The 15,253-nt window shown below is 35.8% G+C and overlaps 1 protein-coding gene across 1 annotated transcript in view; it reads left to right on the top strand.

Annotated features, from left to right (window-relative positions):
• The first annotated feature begins 298 nt into the window (after nt 1-298).
• ATP8B (ATPase phospholipid transporting 8B) overlaps nt 299-15,253 on the top strand; it is a 135,251-nt gene continuing 120,296 nt past the window's right edge. The window contains exons 1-2 of the mRNA XM_089101782.1: nt 299-517; nt 11,518-11,723. Of these exons, the coding sequence (XP_088957908.1) occupies nt 419-517; nt 11,518-11,723 (305 nt within the window). The 5' untranslated portion in view covers nt 299-418. The remainder of the gene's footprint in view (nt 518-11,517; nt 11,724-15,253) is intronic.

The following is a 15,253-nucleotide window of genomic DNA, read 5'->3' as shown; positions in this document are numbered from 1 at the left end:
TTGCGAGACAGAGTAAAAAAAAGTAGTAATGCATATAATATATATATATATATATATATATATATATATATTATATATATATATATATATATATATATATATATATATATATATATATATATATATATATATATATATATATATATATATATATATATATATATATATATATATATATATATATATATATATATATATATATATATATATATATATGTATGTATATATAGAGAAACCAAACTAATTTGATTATATGATAGTGGTTGCTAACTAATAGTGGAACATATCCATTTTTATTTTTCAGAACAACCATATTAAAACTTCGAAGTATACTTTGTTGAAGTTTTTACCAATCAACTTAATTGAGCAGTTTCAGCGGTTGGCCAACTTTTACTTTCTATGTCTACTGTTCCTACAAATGGTTCCTGTTATTTCGTCTCTGACCCCAGTAACTACTGCCATACCCCTTATAGGCGTACTTGCAATCACTGCCATTAAAGACGCTTATGATGATTTTGTAAGTATTCTTGTTATAGTGTATGTTTTTTCTGTAGTTTATATTTTATAGTCTAAAGTTTGTAGCTCCCCTTCATATTTTATTTTCCCTTCGTAGTTTAATTTTCCCTTATCTTTGATCTGTGCGTTAATTTGTAAATTTTAGTGCCTGTCCCAACTTTATGAGGATGCAGCACAGAGCCGTTCCTAGGGGGACGGGTCAACTACCCGGGGCGCAGTAGCTTAGGAGGGCGCCGTGACTGGGGGTTTGCCCTCTTTGGTCAAATTTTTCTCTTTGATGTGGCTTTTTTGATTATATTTGAGTGGGGAGGGTGGCGGCTTTAATTAATTTTTCCCCGGGCACCACGAACCCTAGGAACGACTCTGGGTCAGCACCTGGGTCAGAAGGGAGCAAAAGTGTTTGTATTCTTTTCCTCCGTTGTTTGAGAGCATTTACGAATATTACGTTAGTTCCTCTTGATATTTTTCTTTGCTATGAGTTAGCTATTGTAGGTCTTCAGTTTTTTTTTAAATTAATAATAAATAGAATGAAGACATGATGTTAGGTATTGAGAAGACCGATGTAATGGATAGCTTCATTTAACTATTTCATATCAAACAGTTTGTGGCAACGAACTGTAAGTAAGGAGCGACCAGGCTCAATAGTAACCGAAACTCTAAAAATCAGAGTTTTGATACCAATATATATATCAAAAGAATTGGATTTTTATGCTGATTTTAAAAATAAATATTTTGTTATGTTTAGTTATACCCATCAAAGGCTATGAGCCTGAGAAAATTTGCTTGATTTTCGAAAAAAGGGGGAAAGACCCCCTAATATTCATATAATCTTAATGAAAATCTCACTATATCAGTTTCAGCATATCAGAGAACCCCACTGTAGAGGTTTCAAGCTCCTATCGGCAAAAATGTAGAATTTGTACTTTTTGCCAGAAGAAAAATCACGGATGCGTTTTTTTTTTCAGGGGTGATAGTATCGATCCAGTGGGCCTAGAAAATCAGGTGAGAGCTCATTCTTACAGAAATTGAGTTCTAGTGCCCTTTTTTGTGACCAAAAAAATTGGAGGGCAAGTAGGCCCCCTCCCACGCCACTTTTTTCCCCGAAATGATCTGATCATAATTCTGACTTTACCATTTTGTTCATCATAGTTGAAAGGCCTAATAACCATGTTTTTGAAGACAACATGACCCTTCATAGCCCCTGCGGAAAGCTCTTTAAGTTAAAAAAATTGCCCATTGTTTACATATAGTATTTGTATAGTATTAGTATTTTGGAAAGTATGGTTATATTTTTGGGGTGATTAAGGGAGGACGAATTTTATGCCGGGGGGCTTTGCACGGGAGAATTTTACATGGAGAGGGAATTATCCGGGGGTGATTTTTTCAGGGGAAATTGTATACTGGGGGAATTTGCAAGAATTCCTTTACGAAATTTCTTTATATGCCTTGCTTTCTCTTTACTGAATCAGTTTTACGCGTGGAGCTGTTAAGGGTAATTGTCCAGGGGAAATTTTCACCAGGATTGAATTGTCCAGAGGATATATCCGTAGGAGGAGGATTTTTCCGTGAAGGTGGAGCCAAATTACCTGGAGTTATTGAAAAACGATCAGAAATAAATTTAAAAAATGAGTATTTCCAACTGAAAGTAAGGAGCAATATTAAAACTTAAAACGAACAGAAATTACTACGTACACGAGGGGGATTACCCCCTCTTACACACCTTGCTCTTTACGCTAAAGTTTAAATTTTTTCCAATTCTTTAAAAACGACTCGTGAAACACAGGGGTTATTTAATAGAACAATAAGTAACTTTTTTTAATGTTGAAAAACTTTAGCGTAAAGAGCGAGGTGTTGAAGAGGTGTTAATCCCCCTCGTATATGCAATAACTTCTTTTCGTTTTAAGTTTTAATATTGCTCCTTACTTTCAGTTAAACATTTTTATTTTATTCAACAAAAAGGAACCACTTAAGAACTTTCCCGACATTTAAATACACAAAGATAGCCTTCGAATTAACAGCAGGAAGTTTTAAAACTAGCTTTTAAAAACTATATTCATTTTAACAGTTAGATTTTTTCTAAAAAATGCTATACCATCAGCAATTTTTATTTGAAAGAACATACTAAAATCAAAAAAAATTTTCATTTGCTCCTATTTTGTCATCTTGCGAAAGACTTTTTTCGAGGAGGGGGGGTAAATAACACAGAAAAACTTCAAAAACGGATGAAAAATTTGTCTAAATCTATTTTTTTGTGTTTTTAAGAATCTTACAGATTTGTTTTTGGAGGGGGGGGGGGAGATTTATAAAAATTTGCGCTTCTTTGATCGCCCTCTAGACTTATTTCAAATTTACACACTCAATTTACTTTCATCTGATTAACACTTTATAAGTTTAATTAAGAACGATCGACCGAAAAAAATTTTCGTGCACTTTCTCCAGGTATCCTGATTTATACAGATTTGTCATCCTTAAACTCCAAATCCCTGTAAAGAATGACATCACCCGTTTAAGGGACCCACTTTTCCCGATCTTGACATTTGGTAGTCCAGGCTGTTCAGAATAACATTTTACTACTAAGACTAATCAAAATAACCGTTAACATTCCTAAATGAGCTACAAAGAACAGTTTCTTCTCAATAGCAAATTTGTTGTTTTAACTGGTTTCCAATTTTTGGTTACTACGTTCGTTCTTTACTAGATTCCATTGCTTTAACCATGTAAATAGAAAATGTTTGTGTTAGTGAAATGTGAAGGCGAATATCACATATACACAAAGCAATAATTGTAGTTGAGCACTATTCTAAAAACAGTTCAACCTGAGTCCCACAAAAAAATACTGTTGCAAAACACCACGAAGAACAAAGCGCCGTATTAGGATATTAGTTGAGATCCTCCAATAGATACTGGATGAAAACTGTAAGAAAATACCATAAGTGTAGATTAACAGCAATAATATAGAGGTAGAGTTAGTTTTAGGGGGGCAAAGGAGGCTCTCGCCCTGGGCGTAGAAGTTTTAGTGGCGCAAAATCTCTAATAAAACTTTTATAACTATTTCTTAGTCCTGTAGTGCCGCAGTGGGTTTGACCCACTGCGTTTGACCCAATTTGGTAATACGGGAACCACTGTAGCGAAACACTGCAGGGCCGTCGCAGGAACCTTGGTAGTCAAGAAACGTCGTTAATCCGATTCCTTATTTACATACTTAATTATTTTGTGATTTTAAAATTATATTTTTATTAAAATAAAGTAGAGGGTGAAAGTTGGCTGTAAGTTGAACCCAAAAATTGAACCTGAATCTTTCATTTTTCCTATATCTTTTCCCATATAACGTAAGAAAAAGTCAGATTTAAATACATGAAAATTTGGTTAATAAATGAAAATTTGACTTAAAAATTTTTGGGAGACTGATGGGGGAGATTTTGCATCGGATGCAAGTTAGGCCTGATCCGCCACTGTATAGAGGGCATAGTGAGACAGGGGATCGATCTTTAGTAATAATTCTTGGTGATCCCTTCAGAAATAAAACCGTAAAGACCATTGAAATGGAAATATGACAACTTATAAGCGTTCGAAGCTAAAATTTTAACCAAACACAATCTTGTGAAAATAGCCAATATTATTGTAAATAGTACAGTATGGTGGCTATAGAACGCAGAAGTAATGTATTTGATAGTGGTAGGAATTTTTTTTTAATTTAGACTTTATGAGTAGTTCAATTTTAGAAAAGATAGAGCAGTGAAAGTAAATGTAGAAAATTATGTGAGAAATATATGAAGATAACAAATCTATTCTCTAGAAAATAAAAAGGAAGAGGAAAAGATTTAAATCTAGAATACTTCAGTATGGAGTTAATACCGCAGGACAAGACCGTACCCAGAAGGGGGGGGGGGGGGTTTAACCCCCCCCCCGAAATATTTTTTTGACTCGTAACAACGCAACAAAAATAGATATAAAAAAGTTTTGTATGTGTTTTTGAGTTTTTTTTTGTGTAAACCCCCCCCCCCCCAAAAAAAAAATCTTTGAGTAAAACCCCTCCGAAAAAAAGTCCTGGGTACGGCCTTGCCGCAGGATAAGAGAAAGAAAGGAAGAATGTGTATTAGAAAAGAATTTTGTATATTTTTTAATATGATAGTGTATTTTTGAAAAAAAGAATAAAATAACCAACACAAAATTACCCTTAAAAACTTTTCTTTAAGAAAATAGATCTTCTTCTCTTTAATAGATGACTATAATCAAGAAATAAAAAATAAAGAAAAGCTAGCAATAAACCAATAAAATACAATAAAAAGTGCATAATCCCAAAATTTCACCCAAATGCAACCATATTTAAGAAGATTATTGCACGAAACATCTGACTTTCTAGAAAACATGTCATATAATCACGAATTTAAGGAATGAAAAATATGATAGGGACGAGTCCAGCAGGCCAATCCCTCAAACAAACCCCAAAGTATGAACCACAATTTGATAATATTTTTTACATGCTGCATTTATTTATTCTATTGTTTTATTTCGTTTTTTTCTTGAATAGAGACAATGCTAGAGCGTTGCGTATATTACCATTTGTTTTCAATATGTTTATTTTTTTACGCTTCGCAAGGAAGGGGTTGTCATAGAAGCTTGGAAGGCATCTTCTTCGATTGGAAATCTATGGAAGTGATTATTATATTTTAAAGAATTCTGAATGGGGATCCGAATCGCACATGTGTAAATAAATCCTCAACTCGATAAAATTCTACTTTAGCTACTTTTGGCTATCTTGGAAAGGGGTTAGGTTAGGAAAAAGAAACTTTCAGGGATGGGTCTACAGACTAAAGTATGTACCGAGAAGGTATTTTGAAGTACCTAGCTCCACTCTTTCTCTCTATAGAGGGTCCTGACCTTTAAAAATATGTGTACTATAAAAGTGAAACCTTGCAAAATAGATCTTCTTCTTAAATGAAGTACAACAAAATTGTTTTCAGCTTCGCAACTTTGCTTAATCCCAATTTATAAGGTTTTAAATATATGCAAATACATTTCCTAAATTTTGAAAAAAAAACCTTGATATGGCTTAAAATTCTACTCAAATAACAGGAATTGCATTTTCAGAACTAAAGCCAAAGAGAAAAAAAAATGATAACTGAAAATTATCACAGGTAAAATGTTGTTTTGTCAAAATTTCAAGATGTCATGTAGGTAAACTTCAGGCTTTAGAGGGGGAAGGAGTGGAGGTAGGTACTTCAAAATACCTTTCCATGGCATACTCTAGCCTGTAGACCCATCCCTGAAAGTTTAATTTTCCTAACCTAACCCCTTTCCAAGATAGCCAAAAGTAGCTATAGTAGGATTTTACCATCAGATCTGCTGTTAAACTAAGAAATGGTTATATTTCAGTCATTACAATTCTCTTATCAATAGTATATGAACAAAATGTACAAAAAATCAAAATTTTATATACACGGTGATAGCGCAGTGGATAATGCTGTGGATTCGAAACTAATGATCTATGGTTCAATCCCGTGTATTCCTGGGAACAAGTCCAGTCCTTTAGCAGAAATAATTTTTTTGTCGGGTAAATTTTTTCCAGGTAATTGTTTTTCATATAATTTTTAAAATGTGGACACTTTTTAAGGGCTGAAGTTGACAAAAAGGTAAATTATTATTTATATGATGTATCATTTACTATATGACGTTTATATTATAATTTTGCCACATGACATCACGCTAAAATGTCCCTACATATAAAGTAAATTTCAGTAGGTAATTTTAATTATATTTATAACGACGTTCCTATTAAATAGCAATATATTCAAAGCAGAGGGTTGCTCTTTACTAGATTAATTTTAAAACGTTTTCCACAAAATAAGTTTTTTCAAAGAAAAGTAAAGAACTCCATTAAACCAAAAATGTAGCAGAAATAAAATCAAATAATCTACCAAGGGTATATATAATCTACAACTATAAGTCAGTAAATCGCCATCAATAAATAAATGAAACACAAAACAAATAGAAATTACAATAAATAACCAAGTCAAACTCATAACAGGTAGAAACTAAAATGAGTAGGGCTGACAACCCCCTTGCCTTCTCAAAGACTATAACATAATTTGAAATATATTGAAAAAATTTAAGTACTCCCTTATCTAATTTTAATAAATCAAAAATTATCAAGACTTTAAGGAATAAATATCAGCAGAAGTATATTAAACTGCCGATCCACATTTCTTTGCTATCTTATTTTTATTGTCTTTTTCTATTCATTAGAATATAAGTAATACGCATTGTCAAAGTCAAAAACTTTGACAAATACGAAAAAAAAAATTTTTGTTCTAGATAAATGAATAGACATAAAAGCAATAAGTAGAATTATCTCACCAGTTGTGAAATAGTATCAAGAAGTGTCAACCGATAAAAGACTAAGTCCCCCCCCCCCTCTTAAAAATCCCTAGCTTTTCCAAAATACGGGGTGCTTCTTATCAATCTTGACTCTTTTAGTCTACTATTGTTGCTAAACTGCATTTAGTTGATGTTTCTGCGAGAAAGCGGAGATTCTTCACGATGTGCCATTTCGGATGCATTTGTGAACTTGACAACATCAATATGTTTAAATGACCATAATGCCAGATGGTAAAATTGTTTGTTCTTTCACGACCAGATGACCAGATTCGTTAATTTTTTTTTTTAAATTCAATAAAAAAAAAAGTTTTTTCAACTGAGAGTAAGGAGCAACATTAAAACTTAAAACGAACAGAAATTATTACGTTTATGAGGGGGTTCGCCCCCTCGTCAGTGCCTCGCCTTTTACGCTAAAGTTGGAATTTTGTTCCAATTTTTTAAGAATGACCCCTGAATCACAAAGGGTTTAACTAGAATTAATATCTCTTTTGAAAGTCCTAAAAAAACTTTAGCGTAAAGAGCAAGGTATTGACGACGGGGTGAACCCCCTCACATACGAAATAATTTTTATTCGTTTTAAGCTTTAATGTTGCTCCATACTTTCAGTTGAAAAAACTTGTTGTTTTTATTTAATTTTCAAGAAGGATCATGGTTAGAGTGAACGGTGGTTTTTCGCAATTGAAACAAGGGTGGAAGAGTAAGAGGATAAGTCCAGATAATATGCCGCAAGGAGGCATTATTAGGATGGTAGGAGCTACAATAATGTGAATGGTCAAGCAAGTCTCTATTTTGAAAGGTTGAGGAATTTATGTAAGGGGTTTTCCAGAAGAATTGTCTATGAATAGCTTTAGAAACTCCTTTGAATGACCGTATATCAAACGATGCTGGATGGAAAATGTGGTTCGATCCCAATTTCCAGGGGTACAATCAAAGAAAGGTGTAGATTGCTAGGTCACATTTTACCGATGACGAATAATAGTTTGATTTTTCATATTCCGTCTGGGACCGGGTAAAAGTAAGACGTCGAGCGAGATGGGAACAGGTCATTAGAATAAAGGTAGTGTTTGTTTTAAGTAATTTAATTAAAGAAATCATCTGTAAAGCTTCACCTTTATCTATAGCCCTTGAAAGTGGGATTGAAAGTCATTGTTTGTACAGCTTGTTGTTTGATATACCGTCATGCAATTTCAAACAAGTACCTAAAATTATTCCAATATAAATCCTACGGGACACACTAAGCATATCTTCCTCAACCTTCCAAGGGCAAGTATTATATAACCATCTTTGACAACTGTTATCACTGTGGCTGCCAGCAGGGGTAGCAATTGAAGGGGACGTGGGAAGGGCAAATCCACTCTCCTAGATTTCTAAATATACCGATTTTGGTATTTTCATTGAAATAATTGGAAAAAATCAAAATCCCTTTTTTATCCTCATTCTAAAAAATGAAAAATATTCTTCATCGGAGAGGGAAGAGTGATTTGCCAGAAATATGTCCAGTTTGTGAAATGGGTCGTAATAGGGGTGATACGGAGCTCTCCGTTAAATAGCACAATGTATTTATCTCTGATATTGTGGAAATCGAATAGTGCTGAATGGTGCAACTGGTGAGGTACTTTGAACGTTTAACTGCTCACAATATTTTCAATGAATTGACGTTCCCTTTTTATGTTTTGAGAGTCTTAGGACAAAAGCTGTTACTTACTTACCTATCGCTCTTGCTCAGCAGGGTCGCCAGCGTAGAGGGAACTGGTTGACAGCGCTGTCAGTCTTCTCCAAGCAGCCCTATCCAGGGCTAAGGATGGGGCCTCATTTGGGTCAATGTTGCGGTTGAGAAGGCGTTGATTTATAACATCAGCCCATCTGGTGCGCGGCCTTCCTCGAGGACGTTTACAGACAATCAAGGGATTGAAATCCGATATGATCCTTCCAGGGGTAGTTGGAGGGAGACGGAGTAAGTGGCCGGTAAAGCTGTTGATTGATCTTTAATTCTTCATGGTTGTAATGATACTAAATACAAAACTAAATTGTCTTCCAATATAAGAGCCTATTAAAAGAAAGATATGCATAGAAAGCTTAAGGTCACTGACTCCCAAAACATGGTTTTGACTTTGAATTAGGATTTTGAAGACCCTTTTATGATCATTTAGGAATGGTTAGGAATTTACGAACACCTTAGAATACTATAAGAACCAATAATACTCATTCCTATCCCTATTTGACTTGTTGACCTTTTTAGTTATTAAATAAAAAAAACAAGTTTTTTTAACTGAAAGTAAGGAACGACGTTAAAACTTAAAACGAAGAGAAATTATTCCGTATATGAAAGGGGATGTCCCCTCCTCAACGCCTTGTTCTTTACGCTAAAGTTTTTTATTGTTTAAAAAAATAAGAGCTGTGAGAAAGTCAAACTTTAAAGTAAAGAGCGAGGCGTTGAGGAGGGGACAGTCCCTTTCATATACGGAATAATTTCTGTTCGTTTTAAGTTTTAATGTCGCTCCTTACTTTCAGTTAAAAAAACTTGTTTTTTTTATTTAATTTTTGAACGTATTTGAATAAATACAGGTTTTAATTTTGGCTCACCGTACATGAGTAATTAGAACAAAATTGGCATATTAATTTTACTTTTATTTGGTTAAATGGCTTTCTCGAAACTTGTTTAATTTTTATTTACGAACGTTTTTATTATTAATAAATATACGCAACTTACGAATTAACTTACGTAACGAACTTCTATATTCACATATTTTTGATACGTATATTAGGAGGCTCGCCCCCTAGTCAATACCTCGCTCTTTAAGCTAAAGTTTGAATTTTGTTCCAATTCTTGAAAAATGACCCCTTAATCACAAAGGCCGTTATTTAGAATAAATAGCTCTTATGAAATTACTAAAAAATCTTTGGCTTAAAGAGTGAGGTATTGACTAGGGAGTGAACCCAATCATACACGTAATATTTTCTGTTCGTTTTAAGTTTTGATGTTACTCCTTATTTTCAGTTGGAAAACTTGTTATTTTTATATATAATTTCTGATCTTTATTTAAATAATACTGGGAAATCCGGCGCCCCTTTCATAGCAATGTCTCTTCTCCAATGAAAACTTCCTTCATGGTAAGATCCTCCCTCATAACCCCCGACCCACTTCCCTCCCCCACTACCAGAAAAAATCCCCTCTGAAAACGTCTGTATACTTCCAAATAACCAATACTAGGCCTATATGTTAATATTGGTTAACGTTCATAACTTTCAGCCCGCCCCCCGGGTACTTCGGGGGATTAAGTCATCCTAAAAGACATAGCTAAAAGACCTCATATTTTCGACCATGCTGAACAAAACGGCTATCTCAAAATTTTGATCGGATGACTTTGGGAAAAAAATGAGCGAGGGAGGGGGCCTAGTTGCCCTCTATTTTTTTTGGTCACTGAAAAAGGGCACTAGAACTTTTAATTTCCGTTTGAATGAGCCCTCCCGCGATATTCTAGGACCACTGGGCGATACGATCACCCCTGGGAAAAAAAAACTAAAAACAAACAAACAAACAAAAAAACACGCATCCGTGATCTTTCTTCTGGCAAAAAATGCAAAATTCCACATTTTTGTAGATAGGAGCTTGAAACCTCCGCAGTAGGGTTTTCTGACACGCTGAATAAGATCGTGTGATTTTCATTAAGGTTCAATATCTCTTAGGGGTCTTTCCCCCTTTTTTCGAAAATCAGATAAATTTTCTCAGGCGAGTAACTTTTGATAGGTAGGACTAAACTTGATGAAACTTATATATTTGAAATCAGCATTAAAATCTAATTTTTGTGATGTGTCTATTGGTATCAAAATTCCGTTTTCAACAGCTTCGGTTACCATTGAGCCGGGTCGCTCCTTACTTACAGTTCGTTACCACGAACTGTTTGAATATCCTTTGCAGGGAAAAGTTATTATGCCAGAAAGAATTGTCCAGCGGTGAAAGCAAATAGAATTGAAAATATGATTATTTCGCTAGGTCTGACTTTCTAGTGACAAAAAAAAAAAAAAAAAAAGACCTAAAATCCAAAACCAGCAACTGCTGGATGTGTTTTACTTTCGAATGATTTATAATATTTTCCAAAGTGAATTTTTTTTGTAGTTGAGCATGTATTCTATTTTATTTATTTATTTTTTTATTTTTTGTGTTGTTGTTGGAGGATGGCTACTTTGGATAGGACACGAAATACAGGTGGATAATACGATTTTCAGTGGGGATCATAGGAACAATTGTAACAATTCCACGATTCCATGGCGGAATGGCCCGTAGGACCTCCTTTCCCAACTTGCCTAACTGTAGGTATCCCAGGATTTCATATCTTTAATGGATCCTCCGGAAATATAAATTTAGAATTAGAACACTGCCTTATAAGCGTCGAATTACTGGGTAATTCTTGGGATTATATTTCTTGCTCCCATCCTTGCTCCCTTACCGTACTTCCAAAAAAGCCCAGTTTGAGAAATCCTGTAAACAAATCTCATGTCGACAATAACCCACGTTCCTCTAAGCTCAGTCTTGGCCATGTTGGGTTATCTTTTCCTTGGGAACAATTTTTTTCTGTTTGTTTTGTAACTATGCAATGACATCTGTATTTTCTTTCTCCGTAGCAAAGACATCGGAGTGACAGTCAAGTAAATAATAGATTAAGTCAAGTGCTTCGGAAGAACCAGATTGTAAACGAAAAATGGCATAAGGTCGTTGTCGGTGATATCATACGAATGGAGGATGATCATTCTGTTGCCGCAGATATTTTGCTCCTCTCAACATCTGAACCGAATGGACTCTGTTATATTGAGACAGCTGAACTTGATGGGTAAACATAATTCTATTCATAATAAAGATCAAAAGCAGTTCTGGTTCAAGGGGATTTCGTACCCTTAGATAATTTCTATTTTTCTAGTTAAAAAAAAGAGAGAGAGAGAGAGAGAGAGAGAGAGAGAGAGAGAGAGAGAGAGAGAGAGAGAGAGAGAGAGAGAGAGAGAGAGAGAGAGAGAGAGAGAGAGAGAGAGAGAGAGAAGATGAAGGTAGTTCTGAAGTTTCTCAAGATCTGGTGAATGTCACTGGCGCTAATAAGTGACGCAAAGATTTACATCATATATGTTTCTCATGCCCCTTGGCTCATGCCTTGGCGTATGCTAAGTGTGTCCCGTAGGATTTATCTCCAAACAAAATTTTGAGATAGCCATTCTGTTCAACGTAGTAGAAAATTCTGGAAATTATTTCTTTGAGGATGACAACTCCCCCCCCCCCAAAGCCCTCAGGGCAAGGGATGTAAGTTATGCCCTGGGGGTATATAAGGTTTTTATAGAAAGCGCTGTCGTAGACACTTCAGAAAGGGTTTATTCGATTGGAAATTCAAAGGGCTAGTGCCCTTTTTAACAGTCGAAAGTGATTGGACGGCAACTAAGCCCCCTTTCACGCCCACCACTTCCCCATACATATCCAATCAGTATTTTGAGATAGCCATTTTGTTCAGTGTAGTTGAAAGTCTGGAAATTAGGTCTTTGAAGACAATAACCCCCTCAGGGCCCTCAGGGCAAGGGTCGTAAGTTATGCCCTGGGGGCATATACAGTTTTTTAGAAAGTGTTGTCGTAGAAACTTCAAAAAGGGCTCATTTGTTTGGAAATTGAAAGGGCTAGGTGCCATTTTTAATAGTCGAAAGTGATTGGACCACCATTTCAACGTAGTTGAAAGTTCTGGAAATTATGTTTTTGAGGATGACAATCCCCCCACAGCCCTAAAGGCAAGGGTTGTAAGTTATGCCCTGGGGGGCATATAATGTTTTTATATAAAGTGATGTTGTAGAAACTTCAAAAAGGGCTCATTCGATTGGAAATTCAAAGGGCTAGTACCCTTTTTAACAGTCGAAAGTGATTGGACGGCAGCTAACCCCCCTTTCACGCCCACCATTTCCCCAAACACATCCAATCCAAAATTTTGAGCTAGCCATTTTTTCAACGTTGTTGAAAGTTTTCGAAATTAGGTCTTTGAGGATGACAACCCCCCACAACCCTCAGGGTAAGGGTCGTAAGTTATGCCCTGGGGTTGTATAAGGTTTTAATAGAAAGTGTTGTTTTAGAAACTTCAAAAAGGGCTGATTCGATTGGAAATTGAAAGGGCTAGAGCCCTTTTTAGTAGTCGAAAGTTATTAAAGGGCATCTAACCCCCTCTCACGCCCACCATTTCCCCAAATACATCCAATCAAAATTTTTAAATAACCATTTTGTTCAATGTAGTTGAAAAGTCTGGAAATTAGGTCCTTGAGGATAACTTCCCCCCCCCCGTAATCATCAGGGCAAGGTTGTAAGTTATGTCCTCGGGGCATATACAGTTTTTATAGAAAGTGTCATCGCAGAAACTTCAAAAAGGGCTCATTCGATTGGAAATTGAAAGGGCTAGTGCCTTTTTAATAGTCGATAGTGACTTGAGGGCAACTAACCCCTCTCCCACGCCCACCATTTTCCCGAACAAATTCAAGCAAAATTTTGTGTCAAAAGCGATCGGAGAGTGAATGCCCCCCCCCCTGGGGGCATATAAGGTTTTTATAGAAAGCTTTATCCTACAAACTTCAAAAGGGGCTCGTTCGATTGGAAATTGAGAGGGTTGTTGCCGTTTTTAATAGTCGAAAGTAATCGGAGGGAGAATCCCCCCCCCAACCCAAACATTTACGATCAACATTATGATACGGCCATTTTTTTCAACGTAGTTGAAAGGTCTGGATATTATGTCTTTGAGGATGACAACCCTCCCCCCATGGGCCTCAGGACAAGGGTCGTAAGTTATGCCCTTGGGGCATATATAGTTCTTATAGAAAGTTGTGTCGTAGAAGCTTCAAAATGGCTCATTCGGTAGAAAATTGAGAGGACTAGTGTTTTTTTTTATTAGTGGAAAGTGATCAGAGGGCAAATGCCCCCCCACGCCCATCATTTCCCCAAACACTTCCAATCAAAATTTGATATTGGCATTTTGTTCAAAGTATTTGAAAGGTCTGGTAATTATGTCTTTGAGGATATTAAGTCCCCTCAGCCCTCAGGGCAAGGGTTGTAAGTTATGGCTTGGGGGCATATAAGGTTTTTAAAGAAAGCATGGTCATATAAACTTCGGAGGGGGCTCATTGGATTGGTAATCAGACGCTCTAGTGCTCTTTTTAAGAGTCAAATTTATCGGAGGGCAGCTATCCCCCCCACCCCCTCCACATATGCGTTTTATTGTCCCAAAATGCATCTAATAGAAATTTTGACAGTGGTCAAATATGGTTCTCAATGATAGGTGCTCCGAAAAAGCAATGAAGATTTGCTAGATGTTTTTCAGAGAAATTGCGGCTACGGATTTTCAGTGGTACCCAGGCTGACTGACCGTATTTGCGAAACAGTATGGCTGTTTAACGTTAGAACTGCGGTTCAATCTCGCTTTCCTAGGGCTATAATGAGAGTAAGGTTGAGATGGCTAGGGCACGTTCTGCGGATGAAGGATGACAGGTTGCCACAAGATTAGTCCTTTTCTGGCACAACCAAAGACTCATTAGGGTTAATACGGAACAGAAGGTCGATTCGCGGCTGGTGTAGCGAGGATGTCAACTACAACAAATCAGTATTAATAGGAAATGGGGACTTCCTGGGAGGAGGTAAAGAAAGAGGCTTTGAATTGATTGAGATGGAGGAGGAGTCAGTGCTTAGCTGTGTTGGCCTCAGGTGGCTTGATGCTGCGGTGAGTTGTTAGTAGTAGTTTACCGTGGCAACACTGATTAAAAGTGGCACCATCCCATAAAGTTCATGATCACAAAACAACCAACAGAAAATCTTAAAAAGTCGTGATTCTAGATATGAATAGATCTGTTATGACCAGGGGGCAAAGTTTTTTATTTTGATGGCATTAGTGCTTAAAAGATTGATGCCTGAATATCTGTAGCTGCAGGTGAGCTTAAACACCTTTCACTTTAAGTAATCTTTGACAGTCCAGTAGATAGTATATTTGCAGCCTTTTTCCATGGATGTAGACTGTCCATGACTTCTTCAATGTTGTAATATAGACAGTGCTTCTACAACCAACTACGGTCACCATTTTTTTTTTTTTTTTTTTTTTTTTTTTTTTTTTTTTTTTTTTTTTGATTATATTAACCCGACCGGCAAAAGTTATTAGCTCCAATCAGCCCAATAGGGTGAATATTTTTTTAACATAAATTTCCTAATGCCAGATTTAATATTTTTACCTTCCTAATTTGCAGGAACTTGCTTGACCTGACAGCGCTGATATGATTCAGTAATAGAAATATTCAATGGGCAAGGAGCAATTTTGAATATTATAAAATAAACCCGTGAACTGAATTTAAATGTAAACTATGA

The sequence above is a fragment of the Artemia sp. Qi Xiang Cuo genome, chromosome 15 (genome assembly GCF_049724085.1).
Source record: "Artemia sp. Qi Xiang Cuo chromosome 15, ASM4972408v1, whole genome shotgun sequence".
NCBI classification, from domain to species: Eukaryota; Metazoa; Arthropoda; class Branchiopoda; order Anostraca; family Artemiidae; genus Artemia; species Artemia sp. Qi Xiang Cuo.
Note: the sequence above shows the minus strand (reverse complement) of the source record. Positions and strands in the feature narration are given on the sequence as shown.